A 27,960-nucleotide genomic window follows, 5' to 3' on the forward strand; every position below is an offset into this window, starting at 1 on the left:
GTTAGTTTAGCTCTGAGAATATCTAGTGAATGTACAGTGGACGTTTGTGCAGAAATAAATAGTGCAGCTCCTCCAGACCAACAGAGGTTTCCCGTGTCTTGTGAAGTGACGGGGCTCCGCAGCGAGAAACGTCTCCCACCAAAACTCCGGTTTCTCCCGTTCCCTCCGGCCGCGGTCGGGAGGCTGAAGCAGGAAAAGCCAACACTAAGATCAGCATTGATTCATGGAGAGACCTTCGTCTGATCAGCTAACATTACTGCCAAGCAGGTGAAATATAGAGTGATATTGTGGTTTTAGCTGACGTCTGTCGCCTCACTGTTTTGAGCGATGCTCGTTCATGTCTATATAGCGCGAGCTCGACGCTGACTTTCGTTGATTTCAAGGCCACAGGTGTCGCTGTTAAGCAGCATTTCTGAATCTTACAAATAGTCCCTTTAATGTTTATAAATGAATAATCTTCAATAAAAAAAAAAAAAAAAAAAAAAACCTTCCACCACTGTGCTGATTAAAAAAAAAACATTAAAAAACTACAACACTGCTCCGTCGCACTCTTGATGACGTCAGAGAGGGATGACACGGGACCGGAAGAGGCGCAGAGAAATAACAGATAACAAGATGGCAGCAGGCTCAGATCACGGGCTGAAGAGAATAGTCTGGAAAAGTAAGTTCAACCTCAGCTGCAGATGGTTTAACTGTACATGTGAAGCAGCGCTAGCTTTCATAACGTAAAGGGGCTGATAATACGTGTCGGTGCTGCTTCTATAACAGCTGTTTCTCCTCTCTTTGTGCCTCTGGGAGAGACAGCTTCATTCTGCTGGTGAACCGCAGCGGAAGTTTACTGACACTTTGGTTTAACAGCAGACTAGACTTTGGTTTAACACTTTGTTTTGCAGTTGTTTATCATGACTTAACTGACAGGGACTCGTTTACCCCACTTTTTGAAGAGAGTAGGAGTCGCTTTGTGTCGCCTTGTGAGCCCCACCTCATATCATCAGCAGGCTAACTGTAGTTAACACAACAAGTAGCCTAAGACAAGTTAATAAGACACAAACCTAAAGTCTGTTTTCCCTCCGTGTGTTTCCTGCAGCGCTGCCATCCTTGGTTGTGGTTAGGTTACCTTTACATCTCCTGTGTTTCAAGAACTTTAAACATGCACTATATGCCTTTTAACATGCACTATCTACCTTTTAACATGCACTATCTACCTTTTAACATGCACTATCTACCTTTTAACATGCACTATCTACCTTTTAAACATGCACTATATACCTTTTAACATGCACTATATACCTTTAAACATGCACTATCTACCTTTTAACATGCACTATCTACCTTTTAACATGCACTATCTACCTTTTAACATGCACTATCTACCTTTTAACATGCACTATCTACCTTTTAACATGCACTATATACCTTTTAAACATGCACTATATACCTTTTAACATGCACTATATACCTTTAAACATGCACTATATACCTTTAAACATGCACTATATACCTTTTAACATGCACTATATACCTTTAAACATGCACTATATGCCTTTAAACATGCATTATCTACCTTTTAACATGCATTATCTACCTTTTAACATGCATTATCTACCTTTTAACATGCATTATCTACCTTTTAAACATGCACTATATGCCTTTTAACATGCACTATATGCCTTTAAACATGCACTATATGCCTTTAAACATGCACTATCTACCTTTTAACATGCATTATCTACCTTTTAACATGCATTATCTACCTTTTAACATGCATTATCTACCTTTTAACATGCATTATCTACCTTTTAAACATGCACTATATGCCTTTTAACATGCACTATCTACCTTTTAACATGCACTATATGCCTTTTAACATGCACTATCTACCTTTTAACATGCATTATCTACCTTTTAAACATGCACTATATGCCTTTAAACATGCACTATCTGCCTTTAAACATGCACTATATACCTTTTAACATGCACTATCTACCTTTTAACATGCACTATCTACCTTTTAACATGCACTATCTACCTTTTAACATGCACTATCTACCTTTTAACATGCACTATCTACCTTTTAAACATGCACTATATGCCTTTTAACATGCACTATCTACCTTTTAACATGCATTATCTACCTTTTAAACATGCACTATCTACCTTTTAACATGCACTATCTACCTTTTAACATGCACTATCTACCTTTTAAACATGCACTATATACCTTTTAACATGCACTATCTACCTTTTAACATGCACTATCTACCTTTTAACATGCACTATCTACCTTTTAAACATGCACTATATACCTTTTAACATGCACTATCTACCTTTTAACATGCACTATCTACCTTTTAACATGCACTATCTGCAACCCTCTTGGACTCTAACCACTGGCACACTTACTTTACACTATACATCCTATATACCACTTTATAGACTGCACATATTACATTTATTTATTGACGGACTGCACACACTATGTTCACCCATTCACTCTGTGTCTTTTATATCTCTATTATTGTTTTTACAATTGTTGTAAACCTTTATACCTCTCCTGTGTTTCACTCTGTTTGCTGATGTTGCTGCTTTGACACCTGAATTTCCCTCTGGGGATTAATAAAGGTTCATCTTATCTTATCTTATTCTGATGACACTGTGGTTTATGAAACATAAAGAGTGTAAAATTCAAGGCAGTTGAAGTGTCTTTGTTGAATTACACCCTATCAAAACTGCTCCAACAAATGAAAATCTGCTCAAAGATTGTTGGTCAACCCCTTGAGAAACTCTATGAATCAGCCTATCATAACAACATCTTAAGGCTGGCTAACAACATCGTCTCTATCCCCAATCATGTTTTGAACAGTGAATATCAACTGTTACCATCGAATCGGAGATACAGGGTTCCACGATTTAATAAGGTTAGACTGAAGCACTCTTTTTTGCATCAGTCAATCCTTAAACTAAATATGGAGCCTAATCCCAGATCAAATGTGCGTTAAAGGGCCCTGAATATTGTCTTCTGTGATTGTAATGTTTAAATGTTTGTATCCTTGTTTATTGTCTTTGTCCTTTCTGTGATGTTGCAAACGGAGCTGCTGTTATGCAAAACAAATTTCAGACCTGTCTGACAATAAAGTATAAAGTATAAAGTAAAGTATTAGGTACACCTGACGAAAAACTGATGCAGTCTAATAAAACTACACTGCAATACATCCTACTAATGTTCAGTTTTTGTTCAATTCAATAATTCAACTTTAAGTTATTTTTGGAGACTGATTTGTAATGTTAGTGTGTAAAGTTTAATCAACAAACACTGAATATTGTAACCTTCACTACAGAGCTAGGTTAGCCATTTCCAGCTGATAGACTTCCCTGCTTTGGTTGTGGTTAGGTTATGGGTCAGACGTTGCAGAGATGACTCACTGTGGTTAAAAGCTTACAAGGAATTCACAACGTTACACTCCATTGTAGTGTGTACACGTGTAGTTAGCTAAAGCAGATCCAGTCTATCAGCTGGAAACAGCTCACCTAGCTCTGTAGTGAAGGTGACAATATTCAGTTTTTGTTGATGTGTTGGTTAAACTTCACACACTAACGTTACAAATCAGTCTCCAAAAATAACTTAAAGTTGAATTATTGAATTGAACAAAAACTGAACATTAGTAGGATGTATTGCAGTGTAGTTTTATTAGACTGCATCAGTTTTTCGTCAGGTGTACCTAATAGGGTGTAATTCAACAAAGACACTTCAACTGCCTTCATTTTTACACGTGTCATCAGAATAAGATAAGATAAGATGAACCTTTATTAATCCCCGGAGGGAAATTCAGGTGTCAGTGAAACACAGGAGAGGTAAAGGTATACAAAATTGATAAAAACAATTATAGAGATATAAAAGATACAGAGTGAATGGGTGAACATAGTGTGTGCGCAGTCTGTCAATAAATAAATGTAATATGTACATGTGCAGTCTATAAAGTGGTAAATAGGATGTATAGTGTAAACTAAGTGTAAAGTGCGCCAGTGGTTAGAGTCCAAGATGGTCGCAGATAGTGCATGTTTAAAGTTCTTAAAGTCCTCATAGTTCTCATATGGGGGTCAACCTTGGTTGTGGAGCCTGATGGCTACCAGCATGAAGGACTGACCCAGGTGCTTTGTGTTGTGCCGAGGGGGGATGACTTAGAACTTGTTTTGTCAAACTACACACAAACATATCTCTCTAATATTGTTGGCTTATCATGCAAGTCTAATAAATGGTAAATGGATTTGCATTTATACAACGCTTCACACTAAATGTCAGCATTCACCACTTCATACACCAATACATACAGCCTCTGCCATGCAAGGTGCCAACCTGCCCAACAGGATGTAATCTAAATACTCATTCACACACCGGTGGCACAGCCTTCGGGAGGAATTTGGTGTTAAGTATCTTGCTCAAGGACACTTCGACAGACTGGAGGAACCAGGGATCAACCTACCAACCATCCGATTGGTAGACGACCTGCTCTACCTCTGAGCCACTATTATAATAGAATAGCAAGTTTACTTTCATTCATGAAAACTGCTGTGGTCTGATTAATCATCATTTTTCCAGTGATTATTTAGTTGGTAAAATACCAACAATGATGGCAAATGCCCATTACAAATTTGAAGGCCCTAAAATGATATGAAACACAACAGCAAACAATTCTATACAAGGCTGGAAGTAGCCTAATGTATGTTTACTTGATCAATGGCTGATGCAACTAATGGATTGTTATGCCTCGGCGCCGGCGACACCATTATGTTTTCAGGTTGTCCGTCTGGTCCATTCTTGTGAACATGATATCTCAGAAACGCCTGGAGGGAATTTCTTGGTCCACTTTGTATCAAGGATGAACTGATTCGATTTTGGTGGTCAAAGGTCAAGGTCACTGTGACCTCACAAAACACCTTTTTGTCCATAACTCAAGAATTCATATGCTAATTATGACAATTTTTCACAAATGTCTAATAGGTTAAAATGATAAAGTGATGTAATTTTATACAGACATGGATGTAAACTGCAACTTGACTGGTTGTCGGCGTAGGCATACAACCACAAGGTGGTAATTCTTGCACTAGAACCAAGCTACAGCTCAAACAGTGTAGTCATGAACACAACAGTATGTCTTTTTTTCTGGTTTCATTTCATGAGTCATGTTCTGTGTCTCTTACAGGAATAAAAGACACAATCATTACAGACTGCAGTAAATCTGAAGTATGGAAGGTAGGACAGCCCTCCATGTACTCAATACAGTCCTAAGATTGCACAAACTCCACCAAACGGATCCAACTTATTCCACTTATGCACTGTGACTCAAAATATAATTCTAATTTCTATCATCATATTTCAATGTGATACATAATCTACCGACTTATTGTCTTCACAGATATTGATTCTGGACCCCTTCACCACCAAGCTCCTCTCATCATGCTGCAAAATGTCCGATCTGATGTCAGAGAAAATAACAAGTAGGTTTCCTTAACAGTGAAACACTCATTTTGCATAATAGTAGTAATAGACCGAGCAAACTGCAGTCTGTGTGTGAATGTCTGTAGCTACTCTGTTCAAACATTTTTTTTTCTTTAGTTGTGGAGGACCTGTACAAAACCAGAGAGCCTGTTCCAGAAATGAAGGCCATCTACTTCATGTCACCAACCGCTAAGGTTTGCCATTATGACCCTGTAATGATCATATTCAAATTCAAGTTTTCATTTCTGCAAAATGAGTTTTCATTCTGGTGATGTGTTATCTTAAATTTCTTTTCATAGTGTGTGGATGCCTTTATTGCTGACTTCAAGCCCAAACCTAAATATAAAGCAGCATATGTTTATTTCACTGACTGTAAGTAACTTAAATCACTACTTTAATCTACTTCAATAACTTTTATCCAACATGATCAAAATGTTGTTTTGATGATTTTTTTCTTTGTTAAACAGATAAGATACAAACTAAAAGCTTTTTGGTCTCACAGATTGTCCCGATGAACTGTTCAACAACATGAAGCTGTACTGCGCAAAGTACATACGAGTCTGTAAGGAAATAAACATGTCCTTCATGCCACAAGAGGCACAAGTGAGTGGTTGCGGAGGGTGTTCTTTTAGGTTCTTTTGTAATGCTCCATTTCCTCTTTTTATCCATGTTTTTTGTTAACTGAGGAGGAAAAAAACTTAGTGTTCAGTGTCATGTCGCCACTGGGAAGAAGAGATTTGCAGCGTTTTGAGTTAATCTAATGGGTGTTGCCTGCTTTAAACTATGAGGTCATGACTTTTCAAACTTTGTATTTTTCCAGTGGCTTAGGAACTGTAACTGGTTGTTCTCTGTATTTTGAAAAAACAAAAAAGTTTTCACTTGTTTTGAGATGTTTACAAAGTAAATTAGAGTTCTTATTTATTTCTGTTAATATTCAGGCATTTAGTTCTGGAGTCAGAAAAATTATTGGAGACTAAACTTTACCCTGGTGTGTTGAATTCTTTTCAGGTGTTCACATGTGATAATCCGGGGGCTTTCCAAAGCATCTACAGTCCCAACAGTCAGGACAAAAAGAAGACACTGGAGACACTCGCAGACCAGCTCGTCACACTCTGTGCCACATTGGACGAGTACCCGGGCATCAGATACAAGAAGTAAGCCAGAGAAGATTTGGTTTCTCAGCCTTCAACACACCTCAGCCCCCAAGCAGAGTGAGACCTTTTATGAGAAAAGCTTGAACCGAGACCTTAGAATACATTACCTAACTGCGGCAGAAAAGAAGTGAAGCTTAAATACAGTTGCAACCGTCGCCTTGCCGTAGCTTAGCCCAACCTAAAAGTTAAGTTGTGAATCCAAATAAGAGCAGTGCACGATTTTCTACACAATATACATACAACATATACACATACACTTGTGTAAAAGCAACAGTCAAACCATATAAACCAAAAAAAGGAATACAAAAACAAAAAGGCAAACAAAACCTCAGTCAAACGGTCACTATATCTCACAGTATGGCATGAGACAGATAATCTGTTCCTCCGCCTCCTCCTAGTGCTCCTAATGGTATTTGCAAGATTTCACAGCGCCGAAGGAAAACAGCCAAGCAAAGCCGAGGAGTCTCTACAGCAGCTGTCAATCACTGCTTGCGAAACTGTACAGTTTAGCTGTAAGATGAGAAAGTAACAGTACACTACAAGAGGTTTCTGAAAACATTTGAGGCTAGAAATAGACATTACAGCAACAGAATATTGATTCTTATTTGATCAGCGCTGCCTAGTTTGACCGTTTGATCGGAGTTTGCGAGCAGTGATTGACAACTGCTGTAGAGACTGCTTGGCTCTGATTGGTTGTTTTGTTCGGGTGCAGTGGAGTAGGGGGGAACAGAGGAGCATGATTTCTTTTCTAATGCACTACTGTCAGGATGTAGTAACAGTTTTATAAAAAGATTTTTTTATCTTATTTGCTCAAAGGTTCCCAACTGCAGCTTTAAAACAGTACGCTGCCTCTAAGTAATGTTGGTATCAGTACCACCTCGGTGTGTATTAACTTGACTGTGATAACTCATGGAAAAACAATTTCTATCCTAACTAGAGACGGCAACATGGAGAATGCCAAGACCCTTGCAGAGCTGGTGGACAACAAACTGGCTAAACACTACGAGCTGGATGACAGCGGCAAGAAAAAGGTGAGACACCTGCTGAACAAAGAAAGTTGACATAATAAACAGTTTCTTAGCCCAGGGAGTAAATGTGAACCTGAAAATACTGTGTTATTTTCCACTGATGGCTTGTAACCGAAAACAGATTCCCTCCGTTGCCTTAAGCAGATTAGTATAATGTTGCTCTTCACCAGAAATTTGAAATGGGAAAAGCTTGCGGTGGTTGCTCAGTAGCAGCTAAGCAGTGTCATAGAAAGTGAGGAAAAAGGCCAAATGTCACTGTAAAACCAAATGCGGTGTTATATTTCAACTTTTATCTGTGTATTTTCCCCCCTATCACAAGAAGACCCAGGCCCAGCTGCTGATAGTGGAGAGAGGTTTTGACCCCGTCACCCCCATCCTGCATGAGCTGACCTACCAGGCCATGGCTTACGACCTCATTGATGTCGAGAACGACACCTACAAGTACTACAACCATATCGCCATGCTCATATGGCAGACACATTTTAAAAAATTTAGACCATATAGCTAAAACCAATGATCTGGTTGTTTTTGTTGCCAGGTACAAGGCTAAAGATGGCTCCGAGAAGCAGGCCTTGCTGAATGAGGACGACATGCTCTGGGTGCAGCTGAGGCACAAGCACATTGCTGAGGTCTCAGAGTAAGTGTGCAAGATCTGAAGAATGGGGATGTCCTGTTTCTGTCTTCCTCACCTCAACTCTAACCCCATTGTTTTTCTCACAACAGACAAATCCGCAAGTTGGTGAAGGAAATGTCTGCTAACAAGAAACAGCCAGATGGGAAGGTACAGTAGTGTGGTCTCTTCTCATGTGCTGAATCTTAATATTTAAAATGCATCTCTTGAGCAAACATTTCATTTTTTTTTCCAGATCTCAATTAGCAATTTGGCCCAGATGATGAAGAAGATGCCCTCATTCCGTAAACATGTGACTGAGGTATGTGTTATCAGTATTAGTTAAATAGCTTTTGGAGTGGTGTCTTTTAATTATAGAGTTAAGTGATCATTATGGTGTGGTTGGGTGTGGTGCCTCCAACGCCTGCTATCATGTGGGGCTGACGTCATCTTTTTAGCAGCAAAACAGAACAGAAAGCCGTAATTTCTGGCCTCTATGATAAATATCTTTGTGTTTCATTAAAGGAAATCCTTTTTGAAACTACAGTAACAATATTTGCACATTGCATTGCACGTTCATATTGTTCTTAACTTTTTCTCTTTGTCTCAATTTTAGAAAACGATTCATCTGCAGTTGGCCGAGGACTGCATGCAACTTTTCTCAAACAACGTGGAGAAACTCTGCAAAGCTGAACAGGTCTGTCTCCGCCTCCTCCCAGCTGTTTTGGTGCAACAAGGGCCAAACATTTATACCCCTCGGCCTTGCTTGAACAAGTCAGCTGGGTGGGCGTGGTTTAGTGAGGAGGGATTAACCGTTTCCAGGTAGAAAGCCTCATGAGCGCAGTCATCTGCCCTTGAGCATGACACTGACTCCCTATGAGCGCCAGAGTACTCTTCTGTAGCTGAATCCTCTGACCACCTCCTAAAGAGAAAGTAGAAGTGTGTTAGTTGTACTGGTCAGTTTCCAAGTGTTGCAAACATTCACAATATTCCCAGCCTAAACAAAAGATTTTTTAAAAAAAAGGTCTGTCTTTGTGTAGGACCTTGCCGTGGGGTCAGACGTGGAGGGGGTGAAGGTGAAAGATCCTATGAGGACCCTGCTGCCTGTCCTGCTTCACCAATACAGCACCTACGACAAGATCAGAGCTGTGCTGCTCTACATCTTCAGCCTCAGCGGTACACCAAACTTGGTCTCCTTTCACTGTCCGTTCATTAGCATTCAGTAAAGTGGTATTTAGCTTTGTAGCTATTCAGTTCCAGGAACCTTTCAGAGTGCAGGGCAGGCTATCAGAGTTACCAAGCAACAAGGCAATGAGAATCAGTCAGTCAGGATATAAACTGTTTTTCCCGAAATACATTCTCAGGTGACTATTCATCCTAAGATTTCATAGACTATGCATTAGTTGATGCAAGGGATGTCATGGATATCATTTGCCAGTTAAGAGTAATAGATAATTCCCTCAAAAAGACCATAAAATGTGCTTAAAACCTGCATTTTTCCTTTTTGACCGAGACCCTCACAACAAATAAAGGCTAAGATGCAGCCCTAATAAACTATAACCAGATTTTCACACTGGTTTGTTTGTTTGTTTGTTTGTTTGTTTTGTGTCTGTAAACAGGAACAACTGACGAGAACTTGAGCAAACTCATCCAGCATGTAAAGATCGAGGAAGAGCGAGAGTTCATCCTGAACTGGAAAGAACTGGGGGTCCCTATCATCACATCGGTATGTGCAGAAGAGGAAAAGATTGATTGATTTGATGCTTTTGATTGTAGACGAGTGTACCAGTGGGTTAAAACTATCAACAATGATAAATTGCAGCTTGAATTTTCATTGTGGGTTTCTTTTTTTGTGTGTGTCATCTTCTTCTTGTCTTGTTCATCTATTCAGTTCTTTCATTCAGTCTCAACTGAATCCTGCTTACTGTTTCTTGTACTTTTGTGTCCAGCCTAGTTTCTTCTCTCGAAAACCAACCAGACGGGATCGTTCCCAGGATCAGACATACAACCTTTCCAGATGGACTCCTGTCATAAAGGATGTGATGGAGGTCAGTGAGAGCAGATTATTACCATATTGTATAATGTATTGTAATGGCAGCTATCATTTCTGCATTATCACATAGCATTTGCACCTTTATTTTATCCAATTTACATAAAGTTCTTACTCTTTCTGGCAGGATTTGCTTTGCTTAAGGCCAGACAGGAAAAAACATAGTTTTTCATGCACTGGTCAATTTTGAGATTTTGGGCTATTTTGCTTCCATAACATTCTTTCAGTCTAATGTAAAGAAAACATCCAAAATACACATTTAGATGTTTATCTTACTATACTTTGTCTATTTGCATCTGTAGATTTCTCCTAAATTCACCAAAAGTTTGCATTAGATAATGCCTGATTTGCATATTTAAACATAACGTTTCAGGAAAACGTGTAATACAAAAAATGGTCTTAATGTAAGTAATCAACTAGGTAAGTTTCATAGTGATATACAGTATATATTAGTTACATCTTTTACCCTATTTACCTGGGGTGTCTCCCCTTAACAGGAAGTTTAGCAACTATGGATACCATAATGAATTAAGTAGCATAACTCCACAGAGAAAAGGATTTGGGTGCAGCTAGGAAGCAGTGATTTAAAGTGGGTATAGATAGGATGTAGGATAGGAATGACAAAGAAAAGAAGCTCCTGCATTAATGTCAGTTATCTCTTACAAAGTTCAACTTGCCGCTCGATCTAGGTCACTGCGCTCCCCCAGTCCCTCTCTGAAAGGCGTTTGTGAGAAAAATGATGAACAGAACTGTGAAAGCACCACAAAAGGAGGTTATCAGATTCAGGTCATCTGATAGGCTGTGTAAGACATTATCTCAGCATCTATAAGGCACAATAATGCACCACTTGTGTGTTGATCCCTGGAGATGATCCCTCTGTTTCAGCAGCATCCCTCTGAACGGAGCCTCAAATGCTTTTACAGTATGTGAAATGTGTTCCATAAAAGAAGTTATTATGGGGAGGTGAGATGTTTTGTGTTAAAACTGAGATTGGATGTCCCTGTCACCTGCTGCCTTGTATACATTTGCACCGTAAAAAGAGACACACAGTTCTTATTAGTCTCTATTCTTGGGGCCATTTGTTGTTGGATAATATGGATAATATAGCCTGTTAAACTCTGCTGTTCAGTCCAGCTCTCAGAAATAGATGGGGAACTGAGAGGCAGAATTACTCCAGTGCCCTGTGGTCATAAAAATTAGGTTATTTCTAAAACCACATTACTGAATCTCAGTTCTGTAATTTCACAGAATTGAAATTCCACATTTTGGTAACATGTTGAGGAAACTGGCCACAAATAAAGATGAGATTGTCTTTTGAGAAGCAAAATCTTAAGTCTGTGTTGAATTTCTTTTGCAGATGGGGTTTTTATGTACCGTCATTTTAATTGTTAAAAACAGGTCAAATCAGATTAGAAAAATAATCCAGAAAGGCTGATATGTAGCCTAATATGTTATTTTGTGTCTTTTCCTCATCTTTTCACTTCCCTTTCCTGTAATTACCTTAAAAGCCATTTCTGAGCAGTCTTCGCCACCCACGCACCTGGTTTCCTGTAAACTGTGGTGAACAGTTTCCTCTTACAGCGTCTTGTTGTTGATGTGTGGCAGTATAAAGTCTGGTTTGAAATCGGTTGAAACAAATCTGCTCATAAAAAAAAAAAATCTGTGTATTTTTTCAGTGACATGCTCTAAGTACCAAAAACGATGAGCCTTATAAGTTTAGAACCACAACTCAAATTTAAAGTCTCTGAGACTGAGAGGTGCATTAATTTTGACATCCACTCGTGCATTTTGTAGATAGCAGCAGAAATTGTCATGTAGTGATGTGTTTTTCTTCCATAGTCCAAGGATTACACCTACCTGGGAGTTTGGTTCTTGGTCACAGAGGGGTCTTCTACTTCGAAGTAGTTTCACAGACTGCATGGTGTTACATCATTAAAGTGAAAAGTCAAACTTTAAACTAAATATTTTAATCGATTGATAGCCCTAACTGTCAAACGATAACTGTTCTGACCTTCTCATAACATTAGTAAGGTGACAACTGAGCTGTTGTCTGTTAATATTGCTTAGAGGTTCTAGATTTATGTGCATATAATGTTAGTAGGATTCCTTACATAAATACAAGCAAAAGTCGATACTCAAGTCTAAGATATCGGCTTGCCCAAAAAGATTTGGTCTCTATTGGACTTAACTTTTACAAATAACAGATAACATTTAAAATCTGTTACTTTCAGGATGCTGTGGAGAACAAACTGGACGCCAAAGAGTGGCCGCACCAGTCTGAGTGTCCCGCTGCCTGGAATGGCTCCGGGGCTGTCAGGTACAGTAGGTTTTAATAGTTTCTGGAAATAATTATATATGCTGCTGGAGATGCTTCAATTTGGCTTTTTTTTGGTTGATCTCATTTACCAGCTTAATGTCAAAAGCTCCTGCATCAGACTATGTGATAGCCAACACGTTTGCCTTGTTTCCATGTGTTAGTACACTACTTCAAAATATTTCTATATTTCTTTATACCTTCAGTTACTCAAAAGTGATATGTCCCTCAAAGTGGACATGATTTACAAACAGAGGGTCTCAATTTTCTTTTACAGATGCAGACAGTAAGAGGGTGATAAGTTGGCGCCCTCTAGTGATGATTTGTGCTACTACTTTGAGCTCCAGCTGTTAATGTGGTGTGTTTTTAAAGGATTGTGAAGAGTCACTGGCACCGGTTTCACTAAGGAGAATGATCTGGGTCTGATTTTGGAATCTAGAGTTAGTTCTGAGTATCTATCCATCGGGTATCCCTCCATGTCTTTCTTGCCAGGATGTTGATTTTGCTGTTTCCTTCCACAATTTGGACACGCAACTCGTGCATTTTTTTCTTTTAAATTTTGTCTCAGTAAATGTCTGTTGTTCCACCCTCTGCTCCACAGTGCCCGTCAGAAGCACAAAGGCAGTAATCAGGACGAACGCCGGTCCGGCTCGCGCCTCATTGTTTTTGTTCTCGGAGGCATCAGCCTCTCTGAGATGCGCTGTGCCTACGAGGTCACCCAGGCAGTAAAATCCTGCGAGATCATCATAGGTGAGCATTTTTTCAAGATAACACAGTATTTATGTGGGGCTTATAAAGTATTTCCATTTTTCAGCCCTTAAACGTCACTTTAAATTTCTCGTGGAGTTTGTACTCACTGACTATGCAAGGAACATTTCTGTAGTTCTGATTAAATCCAGTTGGTGACTTGTTGAGTTGTGGCCATTCAAATAAACTAAAAGTGGGTTTGACGCAAAATGATAAATCAGTTCCATTGGTCTTTTGGCCTGGAAACAACCACTGAATTGTAAGCTCGCAGTCACTGTCTGTTTCCAGCTGTTTTACACCACCTACTGGAGCCAGTGAAAGGGTCTTTGCTCTTATTTGGGACGTAAGAGTTCATTATACTTTGTTTCCAGGGTCTTCTCACATTTTGACCCCGACCGGTCTCCTGAATGACATCAAGGCTCTGAGCAAAGGCCCCGTGGAGACTTTGACAATAGAGGAGAGGAGCAACGCCTGAGAGGTCTCGTACTAACACCTCCCCTAACTTCCCCCTGCCGCCCCACATCTCATATCACTCGGCACAGTGCACTCAACTCAACTTCCTGAATGGAAGACTGAAGGGAATTTACTTAATACTTATCTTTTTGTTTTAATACTCTTTTCATACCTGGTGCACATTCACAGTAGGCATGAGGGCAAATTCTCTTTTAACTTGGTCAATAACAAAGATTATGAGCTGCTTATGGCATTTATAGTATGCTAATTGACATTTGATCATAAAGATCAGTTATGTTAGGGCTGCAACTAAAGATTGTTTTCATTGTCGATTATTTTCTTGATTAATCAATTATTTGTTTGGTCTATAAAATGTCAGGAAATGGCGAAAAATGTCAATCAGTGTTTCCCAAAGCCCAAGATGACGTCCTCAGATATTCAAATATATTCAGTTTATTGTCATAATAAGCCGGAATCAGAGATTTTTTTTTCTTAAAAAATTACTCAAACCAATTAAGTTATTATCAAAATAGTTGCAGATTTAAATCATATTAAAAGTGAATTGACCTCATCCTACTATAAACATGTAAAAAAATGTCTTATCTGCCTATCTGCGGTTGCGTTGTCCATAAACAAAGTTTCTGGTTTTGTTACATGTTGAAAGACCTCTGAGAAACTCTCAGAGACAGAATGATGGTGGAAAGTAGCGCAAAGCTAATGTATATACTGTATGTAAGCACTGAGTCCCTGCTGTGTCATTCTGACTTTTTCAGTCACACTTTATGTAATTTTTCAGAGTGTTTTTAACTTAGAGTATTTACGTTTTTGTTGAATTGAACAACTGACTAATAAATGGATGAAGTGGTTCAAATCTGGTCTAGTGATTACAGTTAATGTTGGCTTGTTGTGGCTTGAGATGGAGCTAAAATGATGAACTTAAAGGTACCTGAATTAAAAATCTGATTCTAGATATTTTAAGTTCTTATTGATAAAAATTTTATGTAGACGAATAATTGAAAAAAATAATAATACATCAACAGAGCTTTTAGAAAGGTGCTATCGCTCTAACTAAAAAAATGATGATTGTGAATTAATCATTTTTAAAATGTTTACGGTTCCAAAATTAATGTTTTGTTTATCTCTGTGGAAGATATCTTACAACTGGTTCCCATTTCAAGGTTTCTAACAAGGTGTGACATCTAGTGGTTGAATGTTGAATAGTTGCAGTCAACTATACATACTCAGGCAGGTTGTTGTGATATATATGCTTTCAATATGTGTGCGTAGGGTGTATAATTTGTTGAAAGAATTATGGTAAAAGCACTTAACCATCATGGTCCATCAAAACAGCAGTAACTTAATATTCCTAACAAAAAAGCCCTTTTATAAACAGAAAACCACATGCTCAATAGACAAGTCCACAGGTGCACACATACCTGTTGAATAGACAATAATAGGTGAACCAAAGACATTATGATACTTGAATGTTATAGATCAAATCTGCCCTACTTCTACAGGCATTATGCTTTAGTTACACGGCATTTAGATTGTTATTCAGGACTGTGCACAATACAGAAAGGTGTACATATTTCCTGTGTGTTTTGAAAGGAGAAAACATGAGAGGGGTGTTGAATCTTTAAGTTGTGAGGAGGCTTTGTACTGTAAGTTAAGGGAACAAACACTATACAGTAGATTGGATTTATAGAAAATGAATGGAAGGATGTTTTACTGCAATTTGTGGTGTAACTGAATAGCAACAAAAGAAAGGTGAGGAATGAATGAAGCTAACGTTGCTATCTGGTTGGGTAAAAGTTAAATAAAATGCATGAAGGTGGCTTTGAACTAGTACTATCCTGGATTTAAAGCAAATATGTATGATATACGAATTAGAAATATAGTGGCAGTTAAATCACCAAAAATGTGATGTTTTATGTTATGTTTGTTGCGTGTGCGTTCATGGTGGAGCCACAGGAAAGGACAAATACATCTGAATTCCTGTGATTCTTCAAAACGCAAACATGACACTTGTGAGGGTATCGCGTTTGTGGGAAGGAGAGCATATCAGAGCTCATCAGATGTGATTAAACTAGAGACACACAGTGAGTTTTAAATCAGAATCACATTAAATTCATCATTGTGTACCCTTGTAGTAATAAAACTTATTTTATAAGCAAAATTATTTGAATACAGACTTTATTCTGAATCCAGAATTAATTTAGAATGTGTTATGTATAAAATGGTTATTACTCACTGAGGTTGTGTCTGAGGAGTGTGTTGTTAATTTAGTAAATAAAACTATAATACATTAAGTCAGAGAGATAATAGTCCTGTTGTTTTATCGCCTGGTTCTGGCTGGTTTTATATTCATATACTATATAGATAAACACACACACCACTGATTATCTGACCTATTATCTGAACATTTTTTGGTTTAGGCTGTGAGAAAACAACAGCTTTTGCTTTAACCTCATTTATCAAAACGACAGTATATTAACAGAATTTGGGTGCTGTGAGCATGATCATTAATTTGGTAATACAAATTTAATTATCCCAAACATTCAGTTGAATTCACTTCAGCTTTTTCCTGGACTTTTCTTTAGAACACTTAATAAAAAATAATTATCTGAGGTGGGACATATTGGAGCATAAATAATAGAAGTAGTTCTCAACACAGCTCTAATAATGCTGTATTAATAAATGTGATGTCAACGGATGTCATTCTCCACCACCTAACTACTGCAGCAAACTGTAGGCTGAAACCAGTGTCAGTTACAGGGAAAAGTGTCAGGTGACATGTGAACAAACACACTTTACATGGTGGTCCAGCTTCATTGACCCTATATAGAGGAACACTTAAACTCGACAAGGATAACCCTGCTCTACGACAATGACCTACATTAATTTGTCACGATACTATTTATATTTAATTATCCCACTCTGCTTTCAGTCTGTTTGGAGGTGCTTCCCTTGTTTCCTTCCGGGATCTCAATTGCATATGGTTCATTTGTGTCGTCATTTTAATTTGGCTCAACAAATGTGACTCTATTTGTTCTCCATTTATTCATAGATTAATAAATACATTTGTAAACAAATTTATAAATGCATATTTTTGTGGTCGGCCTGGAGCTCGACTCTCTGGTGACGGTCTCAGGGGAAAGAACACTCAACAGACTGCTGGCCATACTGGACAACGACAGCCATCCTCTGCACGCCGTCATCACCAAACATGAGGAGCTTGTTTAGCGGCAGGCTGCTGCTCCACAGACAGACTCAGGAAGGAGGACGGTCTGCAGGACAAATAATAATGCATACAGTGCACTTTCATAGACTAAGCTACTGGAGTTACCGTGCACTATACTCTCTTCTGCACTATATTCACTTTTCCAATAGTCCGGTATCACAGCTGTTACCCTGCACTATATTCAGTTTTAACAGTTTTCTTCATCTCCTTGTATTTTTATATCTGGTAAATATTTTTGTGCTTTGTACTTTGCACTACTAACTTTTTTACTGCCTTTTTACTAACATGTTTTGCACTATGGAACTGTGATGCTGGAAACTTGAATTTCCCTCGGGATCAATAAAGTTACTATCTATCTATCTATTAGACCACTTACACACCAAAAGACTGACAATAACCTGATAATTTCAGGTGGAATTTCATTCATTCATTCATACGTTCATTCTCACTGTGCAATATCATTTTCCGCTTGTGCAATTTTGTTAATAGTCTGTTTATTGTCAATACTGTATATACAGCTCCTATTTTTATACTTCCTTCTATTTAAATGGTTCATATTTTGTTACACTTTGTTTAGCTTTTTTTTTTTTTTTTTATTTTTTACTGTTAGCTGATGCATCTTGTTTTTTGCACTATCCCCTTTGCTGCTGTACACTGCAAATTTCCCCACTGCGGGACTAATAAATGAATATCTGATCTTATCTTATCTTATTAATCAATTGAATGATTTATGCTTTATTACTATTTCCTTGACTCTTGTGGTCTTCCATACAGTCTATGGTGCTTCAATTGTTGCTTTAATTGGCGGACAAGGAGTTTAAGCTTTTGTAATTATGCTAAAAAGTTGTATTTTAATAGTTTATTAGTGTTTTTAACTTTTTTCACTTTGTCTTGCGTCCTTGTTTCTCACAGGGATTTCAATTGCATATGGTTCATTTGTGTCGTCATTTTAATTTGGCTCAACAAATTTGACTCTATTTGTTGTCCATTTATTCATAGATTAATAAATACATTTGTAAACAAATTTATTAATGCATCCTTCAGCGACAGGCTGCTCCACCCAAAGTGTATGAAGGAGCGCTATCGCATGTAGATTAATAAATACATTTGTAAACAAATGTATTAATGCATATTTATGTTGTACAATTAGCTATAAATCAATTAAATGCTTTATGCTTTATTACTATTTCCTTGACTCTTGTGGTCTTCCATACAGTCTATGGTGCTTCAATTGTTGCTTTAATTGCTTTAATTAACTTTTTTCTCTTTCTCTTGCGTCTGCGCATGCGTGAGCACCTCCCCCACCACCACCCTCAGAGGATTCTGCTGTTGTCGTGACAACCGGCGCTCACAGAAAAGTCTGCAGACTCAAATCTGACTTCTTGACTGCTAAAGTTTCCTCCTAAAAGCCTTAAAGTTTACACTCCTGTAACAACAACTCTTACCTCTTGTTGCGCTCAAATGGAATCCGGTGAATTATATTCAAAGAGGTTAATAATAACGTCAAGCACCGCCGGTTAAAATGCTGTCGACCTGCAGAGGTGTTGCTGCAGCCCCGAGAGGGCTCGGAGGAGCTCCGGAGCTGGAGCCGGGGACAGGGCGACAGAGCGGCCGCCTCAGAGGAGCTCAAAGCCGGGAAGGGAGACGAGAAGGGCTCGGTGTTCAGGAGTGGCGCGACTTGTCCAGATATGAGGGAGACTTTGTGAATGGGTTCAAACACGGCAAAGGGAGGTACACCTGGAGAAATGGAGAGGTAATGTGACATTAATATGACAAAAGCTCAGTTCATTTCATTAGTTAGCTATAATTTAAAAAAAATAGTTAATAATATCAGGGTTGTTCTCTTATGTTTGTTCTGTTATGGTATGTTGAGTGTGATTCACACTCAACATACCATAACAAAGCAAGATCAACAGGGGCATCACATTAAGTAAACATTTCTATTACATGTTATATTATATAATTGTTACATTACATTAGTATTGTGTTACATGTGTATTATTGTATTATAGTACATGCAATGGTGAAAGTACTCAGATCTTGTACTTCAGTAAAAGCAGAAGTACTACAATGTAGAAATAATCTGTTACAAGTAAGAGTCCTGCATTCAAAATCCTTCTTAATTAAAAGTGCAGTGTACTTAGAGTACCAAACATAAAAGTAGACATTATGCAGAATAATGTACATTATTGGATTATACTTATTGATGCATTCATGTGTTCATCACTTTAATGTTGCAGCTGGTTAAGGTGGAGCTACTTTTAATGACTTTATATATTTCTGGGTAGTTTAATCTATAATAATACATCATTTATTTGTTGATTATATTTTGTATTAATAATCTGAATCTGTAAAGTAACTAAAGTTATTAAATCAATGTAGTGGAGTAAAAAGTACAATATTTCCCTCTGAGATGTAGTGGAGTAGAAGTAGAAAGTATCAGAACATGGAAATACTCAAGTAAAGTACCTCAAAATTGTACTTAAGTACAGTACCACCACTGAGTACATGTTATACTGTTGTGTTTTTCTAAGCATTGTTTACTGCTCCTTTTGGAATAAAATAATTGTTGATTATTTAACTGCAAAGTAGTAACGTGTTTTTGATACCTTCGCTTTTTTGCATTAAATCATACCGTGATGTTGCTGAAATTGATTGGATGTGGCACAGCCCTACCTAGAAAAATGTACACCATTTGCCACTGATGTGAATGTCCGAAATCTCTTACATAAAACATAATGACATTTTTTAAATGTCTCCTGCCAGTTTTTCCTGAAGTTTAAGTCACTATTTTACTTCCCTGTCTGCTCCTTTGTGTAGTTCTATGAGGGCTCTTTCTACAAAGACTACAGGCATGGGGATGGACTGTACAGCTGGCCCACAGGCCACAAGTTCACTGGCAAGTTTTACCTCAACAGAAAGGAAGGATACGGACAACAACTGTTCCCTGATGGATCCACCTTTCAGGTAAAATGGATGGATGATAGGCATTTGGATAGTTTTTTTTAGTTTATAAATATCAGTAAATAGCATTAGACCTCTCTCCCTTCCTCTCAGGGTTTGTACCACTCTGACCAGAGGTTTGGTCCAGGTGTGTTTACTTATCCAGACGGGCGTCAGGATGTGGGTCTGTGGCTCGGGGAGCGCCTGCTAAGGCTCTGTACGTCTGTAAAAGAGGGCTTTCGCCTGAAGAACTACCCTGAATATGCTGCCTTCATGGACCCAGCTGCCATCACAGATTCCCTGACTCAGGTACATGCTGACCATTGTCTCACCCACACGTGAATAGATATGTCACGCTAAAACGTCTTCATTTTCATACATATATTTGGTTTAAAATGATCTTGTCTTATTGTTTTTAAAACATTGTTTAGATCCCAGCCTCAGCAATGTTTGACCCAGCCTAGAATATACGATACGATACGAGACGATACAATACGATACGATACGATACGATACGATACGATACGATACGATACGATACACTTCATTGTCCCTTGGGGAAATTTGTTTTTTTAACTCAGTGCTGCACACCATCAGCTGCCTCCACAGCAGCATCAATAAATAGAAACAAACAACAATCCACATGTAAACAGAGAAACACAAACAATGTAAACCACAAACAACATATATTGCACATTACTCATATTGCACAAGATGTATATAAAAACAGAATAAATAAAAGATAACAAATAAGAATACAATGACGCTATTGCAAAACCCTCAGCCTCAAGAAACATTATTTAAAATTTTGAATTTTAATCAAGCTGGGCACAAACGAGTTCTTAAAACTAGCTCTACTGATTTATTTCCAAGCCCCTCATGATGGACAACAGTGTATAAGCAAAACATTGTTGTACCAGGAAGTAGAACCTAAATTGTTAGTGACTTTCTTCATGCATAAATACATTTGCAAAACATTCTTAATTGACCTCTCTGCTCCTCTCTTCTCCTTGCCAGCCTCCCACTAATGGTCCACATACAGAAGCCAGGACAGACTCTGAGGTAAAGTACAGCTATAATGCACAACTATCTACTGTATGTATATGAGCTTTGTGACTTCACTCTAAATAGATCAATTCATCCCCCTATCCTCCTCAGGTGGATACGAACAGAGATCTGCTGTTAGATGAGACATTCATCCTTCCCCCAGGCATAGAGAGTTACTCAACAGATGGTGACCACTTGCCGCTGCCCCCTGGCCAAAGAAGAGTGCTGGATCAACACTTCAATGGCGAGCTGTGGGAGCCAGACGCTTATCCGCACCGAGGCTATGAGCGAGACCCACTCTCCACCCTGCCCTTACAGGCCCGCATGCAGGCTCACATACACAAGCACAGGTCAGACATACATCAAAAAAGTATTGAGTATTAGTACCAAAACATGTGAACTAATATGCATGTATTTGTCTGTGTGTGTATGTCTCAGACTACAGGCTGAAAATGTAGACTGGGACGTGGCAGCTGTTCTCTCACTGAACAGGGAAAGTTTTGGTCCTAAAGGGCCTTTGGAAGTCAGTTCAGAGTTGTTGATCCAGCACGCCTCCCGAGGGGAACTGCAGGCCGTGTCAGAGATCCTCAAGACCGGATTGGTCCACCCCGATATAGCCGATTCACAGAGAAACACTGCACTGATCGCTGCCACAGTAACACATTATAATTATTTTTTTTGCCCATTGTTTGTTGATTCAGTGATTCAGTCATTTGCTCTTTGATTGTTATCCAATCCAGGTTTTAGATAAACAAATTCAAATGTTTAGGCTTTGGTTTTAGTCTCATGTTTGTCTCTCTGACTGTTTTATTTTGTTTCTTGTTTCAGGTAAACTGCCATAACAATGTAATCCAGCTGTTATTGGATATGGGTGCAGAAATTGACAAGTTGAATTGTGAAGGCATGTCTGCCCTGGCTGTGTGTCATGTCCTCTACTACCCTTTTCAGTCTCTGCACACCACTTTGGCTGAGACGCCCGCCGAAACTCAAGTAAGATTCTACCTAATGTAGCTTTTCTGTTTCCTCTTCACCTCTAAATCTGTAGTTCACATCACATGAATCGGTGTTTTGTACAGACAATTGAATTGAAACAGCTTGCACTGCAATGTGTCATCAGGGTTTGAGGTCTCCATCTGCATCGCAAAACAGTCTCCAGATCAGCCAAGGGGACTTCACTACAGACACACCCAGGTTTAAAAACAGACCTCAGAGCAATAACAGAACCCTTTTACCACCCGTTGACCAGTTATGTCTCTAAACTAAGCTGATGTATTCATTAAAGTTCCCTATTTGTTTTGGTATTTTCAGGACGGAGCACATCTTACATCACAGCAGTTACGTGTCTAATAACAGTGAGCTCATCACTGAGCGCTGGCCTGGCGTGAATGAACGTGAGACCCCTGCAGACACTGAGCACAGCAAGGTTAGAGAGAGAGAAGAAGAAAGGAGCAGCAGGGAGGATGAGAGCAGAGGGGAGGAAAGAGAGCTAGAGAGCAGATGTGATGAAACGTGGGAAAATGGAGAAAGTGAGGTAAAAGGGAAGAGAGAATCTACGAACGGAGAGGAAGATGATGAGCTTGGTGAGAGGAGAGAAATAGGGTCAAGACAAGAGGATATGGAGGAAGATTTGGAGAAGAGAGTAAGGGATAATCCTGAAGAGGATATAAAGGAGAGAGGAAGTGAGGACGTGCCTGCTGCGGAGTGTTACATTCAGGTGTTGGATGGTCACATTGTGCTGGGCAGCGTGAAGTGGAGGGAAAGTCGAGCAAAGGCGGCAGGAGGAGTTCAGGTATGAAGCCCAGAGATCTCATTCTATAATTGGTTTGATAAGTTGTTTGAACCCACTGTTGTCTACTCAACTCTCTGTCTGCAGCAGGGCAAAGAAGACAAAGAGCTGACCCCAAAACCAGGCTTTGACTCCGCCCGCTCCGTCAGCAGCTATGACATCCAGGTCACAGAGGAAGCGATGCAGCGCTCAGCAGAGGCGCTGAGTCGCACCGGGATCCCTCAGTGCTCTGACACACAGGAGACTGTACGCAAAATGGCTGTCATGAAAATTAAGTCAGTTCTGTTTCTCCTCTGTCCTCTCGTTTCTTGTGCTGTTTGTTCTGCTCTGATTACACTGATTATGTGTTGTGTCCGTCCGTCTGACCAGACACCGCGTTCGTTTGAACACCATAAAGCTGTTATTGAAACGGGGAGCCGACCCCAACGCATCCAGGGTCCCCATGCCTGTCCTCTTTTTAGCCATTATGGCAGCTGACACTGAGGCCGTCAGGAGGCTGCTGCTGTGTGGAGCTCGCACTGACATTCCCCTTTCACCCAAGGTAGAAAATTATTATTTTTTACTTATGGAACTTTTTTTTGTAACGTCACACAATGCACGTTAGTTGAGCCACAGAGCAAACAAACAAAAATCCATAAACAGAAAACAAAAAATAAGAGCCTCTATCTTGCACCCCTCCCTCCTACTCATAAACCTTCATCCATCATATCCATAAACCATCAAATTCCCCTCATCCTCTCGTCCTTTCTGTAGAGGAAGGGTCTGTATCCCCTGCATGTAGCTGCAGCACTGCCAGGTCCAGAAGGCCCCAGAATCATAGAGTTGCTGCTCCACGCTATCACTAACCCAGACGCTCAGGCATGCGACCAAGATGAGATCTACGAACCAGATAAGGTGTGTTTTTGTCCTTTAAGCCAAAATATTTAGTAGTGATTGTTAAGGTTATAGCTGTACTGGTAAGAAAAGAGTTTCAATCTGAGTTTTTTTACAGATTTCCATGAAGGCCCAGGAACCACTGAACACCAATGAGAACCCACATCTCAAAGAAGGAGGCCGTACGGCCCTGCACGTGGCCTGTCAGAGAGAGTATGACTACCTGGTCAGTACATACACGCACCTATACACACCATCACTGATGACACATGATGCTATTGACTGTCAAATCTGTAGCATGTTGCAGACATGATAGCTGATCATGTTGAGTATGTTTACTCAGTGTCCCAGAATGACAAAGGATACATGTTACACACAAGAATACATGCAGAGCTCAAACAATTTGTTGTTTTGAGTATAGTAAGTTTATTTTACTTTGAACTGTATGACTTTCAGTGTTTCTGGAAAAATGCAAAACTTTGAATGGCTGTTGCCTCTTGAATTAACAACTGCAGGATATTTATTGCAAGACAGAAAATCACAAATAGCATGAGGTTTGTTCACAATAATATTTCACTACCAAAGACCACGCCAATAACAACATGGGTTTAGAATAGTTTATTACATATTGAAGATGGAGGGGAGCAATGATGATTTAGGAGGGATGGATTAACGGTCTGGAAGGAGGATGAGGGATGAAGGGACGAAGGAATGATGGGAGAGGGATGAAGGGTTGTGGGTAGAGGGATGGAGGTATGAAGGAAAGAGGGGTGATGGATGAAGGGATGAGGGGAGGAATCAGGGTCGTGGAAGAATAGATGGAGGAGAGCAATGTTGGACCGGTGTCAGCTGGAGGCAGTGGGAAGCAGGGAGTCAAGACTCTGAGTGAGGAAGCCGTCTCTTTACGAGCACTGATTTTTACAGAGCCCCTAATGGTTCCTGTATTCAAGCGAGAGAGAAAGAAAGGAGAGAGAAAAAGATAAAGGGTTTGGGAGGAGGGATGTGAAACCAGAGTCAAGGGGAAGTGAACAGATCCGGTGTGCTTAAATACTTTTGTGTGGAAATGGGATGTGTTTGAAGCGTGGTCTTTGTTCCTGAACTTAGTTATAAAACTTCATTATGTTCCATTAAATGGACCAATGTTTATTTTTTCATGTATTTTTTCTTTTTCCAGAATGCCAGCAAGGTGGTCGCCCTCCTGCTCTCCCACGGAGCCAGCACAGACCTCCTCTGGAGTGGACACTCACCTCTCTCTATGGCTATAGCAAGTGGAAATGACCTGGTAGACCACACCCACAGACTCACACGTAGACATATACTGTACACGCCTTCAAAACCTCTCTTTTTCTTTATCCTGTTCCTTTTAACTGCCCAGGCAGTGGAGGAGCTGTTGAAGGGAGGTGCAGATCCCAGCATCCCCCTGGGTCGCAGGGTGGGCAGCGCCCTGTGTGCCCTCGCCAACATCAACTACCATTTGGGTGGCAGCAGAATTAAGCTGGTACACACACAAGCACACATTCACAGACAAATACATATGTAGATGAAAATGTTTGACAGATTGATATCCATCCTAAAGGCATACAGTAGAGAGATATTTAATTCCACGAAACTTTCTTTTAGACATGAAACATTAAAATTTGCTCCTACAGGCTTTCAGCACATAATCAATTTATTTAGCAGCTCACTTTTGCTGCTGCAGTTGTCAGGCATTTTGTAAATTGCCAAAATGAAGCCTAATCAGTTCACCGGGTTGACAATGTTTATTTTTTTTTCTCATCTCTGCTCTTGTTTTTGTACACACTTGTTTTTGTCTGGATACAGCTGCGCAAAGATGATTTTTCTCTGAGAATGGGGAAACTCCCAGATCCAAAAATCACCCAAAAGTTTTTTTTTTAATATGTTACATACCAAAACAACACAGTTAGCTGTGTTCTTGATGGCTTCAAATGAGTTGCATTTAATTTAGCTCAAAAAACATTATTGAAATGGTTGTATCCCTCAGTTTTACAGTTTTCGAAATAGTACACACAGAAATGTTTTTAAGTGGTTTGTACTTGGATCTTTGAGAAAAAAACAATCTCTATGTTGAGGCATTTAAAGGTATATGGTTGAATTGTGTGTATGTCTTTGATGTAGTTGGACAAGTTAGCTAAGGCTGGTGCCGACATCTTGATGCCAGTTACGGTGGGTGACGTTATGGGAACCGCAGTCGACTATGCACACTACTCCTTCAACCAGGTAACACACAACTACTGTACGCATTTCGGTTGAATTCAGTCAAATACAATAAATCTTATTTTTGTAACCATTATAAGGATTAGGTTTTGAGGAGACCGCGTCAGGGAGTTGTTGATTCAACTCTGCGGTTCTTTTTGAAGCTGTTGTTAGTGGTAAAGTTGTACTGGACTGTATTACATTGACAGGTGTTTCTAATATTTTGTCCCCCTCATAAATGCCTTGTATCTTTTAAAATTAAAATTCAGGAGGAGTTCTTTTCTGCATAATTTCATCTGAAACGCTGTCTGTATGTTATATGTTGCTATCTAGGACTTGCGTATTGCCAAAACTCCCTTCCACGCTCTGAACATGCAGGAGAGGGAAATATTCAAAGCACGGTCCAAGCTGCTGAGAATGATGGAAGAGCTGCTAAGACGAGATGTTTGCCAGAGAGAGAGAAAGAGAGAGAGATTAGAGAAAGAACAACACCTCACTAGTCAGTACAATGTAGTTATGTCTTTTTGAAAGTAAAAAAATATGATTTTGAGTATGGCTATAAATCATGGTGTGTGTACTGTATTTATGTAACAGGTACCGGGTTTAAGTTCTGCTATCACTGCGGTCGCTCTGTGTCCATGAACCTGACTCCGTGTAAACGCTGCAAAAAGGTCTTCTACTGCTCCAAGACCTGCAAACTGAGAGCATGGGAAAGACACAAGGAAGATTGTATCCGGGTATCAGGTGGGAATCATGGCCTCTCCGTCCAACAGTTACAACCCAGCAAACCAAACAACACCATCCCCCAAACCCTACCGAAGATCAGACTACACATATCACTAAATAAGCTTTTAATAAAACAACAACATGTAACTTTTGTCATAGGTTGCGTCCGAAATCCCATACTAACATGCTATTTAGTACACTAAACAGTATGTGAGATATTTTAGTATGTCCCAAACCTCAGTATGAAACCAGTAGTACACGAATTGCATACTATTTCCGGTGAAATATTACAGTATGCAACATTGGACACTACGGTGGCATAAATATCCCACAATGCAATGCGGTAGTGACAACAACGTTCATAATGGACGTTGACGGACAGCTCTGTAACGTCAATAACGCTTCAATTTAACTGTAAGAATAAGATTTCACTTTGTAATATTGTAATATTTTAAATTAATTCAGACTTTGATTCTCGCAAACCGTGGATTTGGTCACGTGAGGTTGGCACGGGTTACCATAGTTACACATCTCCAACCAGCAAGGAGGCTCTCAGGAAGTGACGATGTAAATTACTGCTCAGTGCGTCCGAAAAGATAGTACACCTAGAGAATATGCAGTGCATAGTATGCAATTCCAGACGAAGCCATAGTGTTGTGAATCTGTGATATCTGTAGGATAAAGTCAGGATGATGTACCATATCTGGGAAATACTAAATTGTTTTTCTCTCTTTTGGATGAACAGAGCATGTAGGATCTGCTGATGTCGTCAAGAAGGGTGTTGTGTTTAAATCCCCAAGAGGCCCCAAGCCCTCGAGTGTCAAGTTGAAATCCCACAGAGCGTCCAAGCCCTTGAGCATGGCAGAGAATGTCTTGGAGGGTGAAACCAAAATGACGGGAAACTACAGCCACAACTGATGGATACTACAATTGTACATACTTAATAACAGCGGAAGTACTTTATCTACCTAATACTGTAATGCACTTCTGTTACATAAATTCTTTCTCTGATTCTGAGTCTTGACTTTATATATTTGGCTGAATGGTGATGACAATATGTTGTGCCATAATCATTTATCTTTGTATTTGTTTGTTGTCAGGTTTGCAATCTGTTATAGTATTAGTGTAACTAGAAAATTTTGCGAGAAATTTTGACCAGTGTGCCTGGTGCTGGGGGTGGGTCTGAGGACCATAGTGAGGTTATAAGAAGGGGGATGATAGGACAAGGGCTTTTGGACTTATTTTTCCCTCTGGGGACAGACAGGCTGTATATATTC

General features: G+C 39.4%; 2 protein-coding genes across 3 annotated transcripts; both read left to right on the plus strand.

The window, feature by feature from the left end:
- The first annotated feature begins 523 nt into the window (after window positions 1–523).
- Window positions 524–14,724, plus strand: stxbp3 (syntaxin binding protein 3). Of its 2 annotated transcripts, none has more exons than XM_037769667.1 (19): window positions 524–661; window positions 5,202–5,251; window positions 5,415–5,496; window positions 5,615–5,691; window positions 5,797–5,869; window positions 6,000–6,100; window positions 6,506–6,651; window positions 7,589–7,682; window positions 7,999–8,120; window positions 8,218–8,316; window positions 8,403–8,460; window positions 8,546–8,611; window positions 8,906–8,986; window positions 9,330–9,465; window positions 9,909–10,015; window positions 10,239–10,337; window positions 12,571–12,656; window positions 13,255–13,403; window positions 13,772–14,724. In XM_037769667.1, exons 1-19 carry the CDS (start codon window positions 571–573, stop codon window positions 13,873–13,875), a joined length of 1,821 nt encoding a protein of 606 aa, XP_037625595.1. In that variant the 5' UTR covers window positions 524–570; the 3' UTR covers window positions 13,876–14,724. The 2 variants fall into 2 exon arrangements, with proteins under 2 accessions (XP_037625595.1, XP_037625596.1); XM_037769668.1 differs by having other exon boundaries at window positions 525–661; window positions 8,002–8,120.
- Window positions 14,725–18,425: 3,701 nt separating this feature from the next.
- On the plus strand, window positions 18,426–27,700 carry ankmy1 (ankyrin repeat and MYND domain containing 1). Its single transcript, XM_037769676.1, has 19 exons — window positions 18,426–18,847; window positions 19,915–20,061; window positions 20,152–20,346; window positions 21,055–21,099; window positions 21,196–21,434; window positions 21,523–21,739; window positions 21,913–22,074; window positions 22,202–22,275; window positions 22,393–22,873; window positions 22,958–23,145; window positions 23,240–23,411; window positions 23,624–23,764; window positions 23,862–23,969; window positions 24,918–25,025; window positions 25,119–25,241; window positions 25,880–25,981; window positions 26,291–26,467; window positions 26,509–26,701; window positions 27,429–27,700. Exons 1-19 carry the CDS (start codon window positions 18,617–18,619, stop codon window positions 27,599–27,601), a joined length of 3,276 nt encoding a protein of 1,091 aa, XP_037625604.1. The 5' UTR covers window positions 18,426–18,616; the 3' UTR covers window positions 27,602–27,700.
- The last annotated feature ends 260 nt before the right edge of the window (window positions 27,701–27,960 follow it).

Source organism: Sebastes umbrosus, chromosome 5, assembly GCF_015220745.1.
Source record: "Sebastes umbrosus isolate fSebUmb1 chromosome 5, fSebUmb1.pri, whole genome shotgun sequence".
Classification (NCBI taxonomy): domain Eukaryota; kingdom Metazoa; phylum Chordata; class Actinopteri; order Perciformes; family Sebastidae; genus Sebastes; species Sebastes umbrosus.

Bases quoted from the DNA above. Each gene is read 5' to 3' on its own strand.
- stxbp3 (XM_037769667.1), top strand. From the start codon at position 571: ATGACACGGGACCGGAAGAGGCGCAGAGAAATAACAGATAACAAGATG. The intron at 6,652-7,588 runs GTAAGCCAGAGA...TATCCTAACTAG, and splicing joins CCGGGCATCAGATACAAGAA to AGACGGCAACATGGAGAATG. The intron at 8,121-8,217 runs GTACTACAACCA...TTTTGTTGCCAG, and splicing joins GTCGAGAACGACACCTACAA to GTACAAGGCTAAAGATGGCT.
- ankmy1 (XM_037769676.1), top strand. From the start codon at position 18,617: ATGCTGTCGACCTGCAGAGGTGTTGCTGCAGCCCCGAGAGGGCTCGGA. The intron at 18,848-19,914 runs GTAATGTGACAT...TCCTTTGTGTAG, and splicing joins ACACCTGGAGAAATGGAGAG to TTCTATGAGGGCTCTTTCTA. The intron at 23,412-23,623 runs GTAGAAAATTAT...TCCTTTCTGTAG, and splicing joins ACATTCCCCTTTCACCCAAG to AGGAAGGGTCTGTATCCCCT.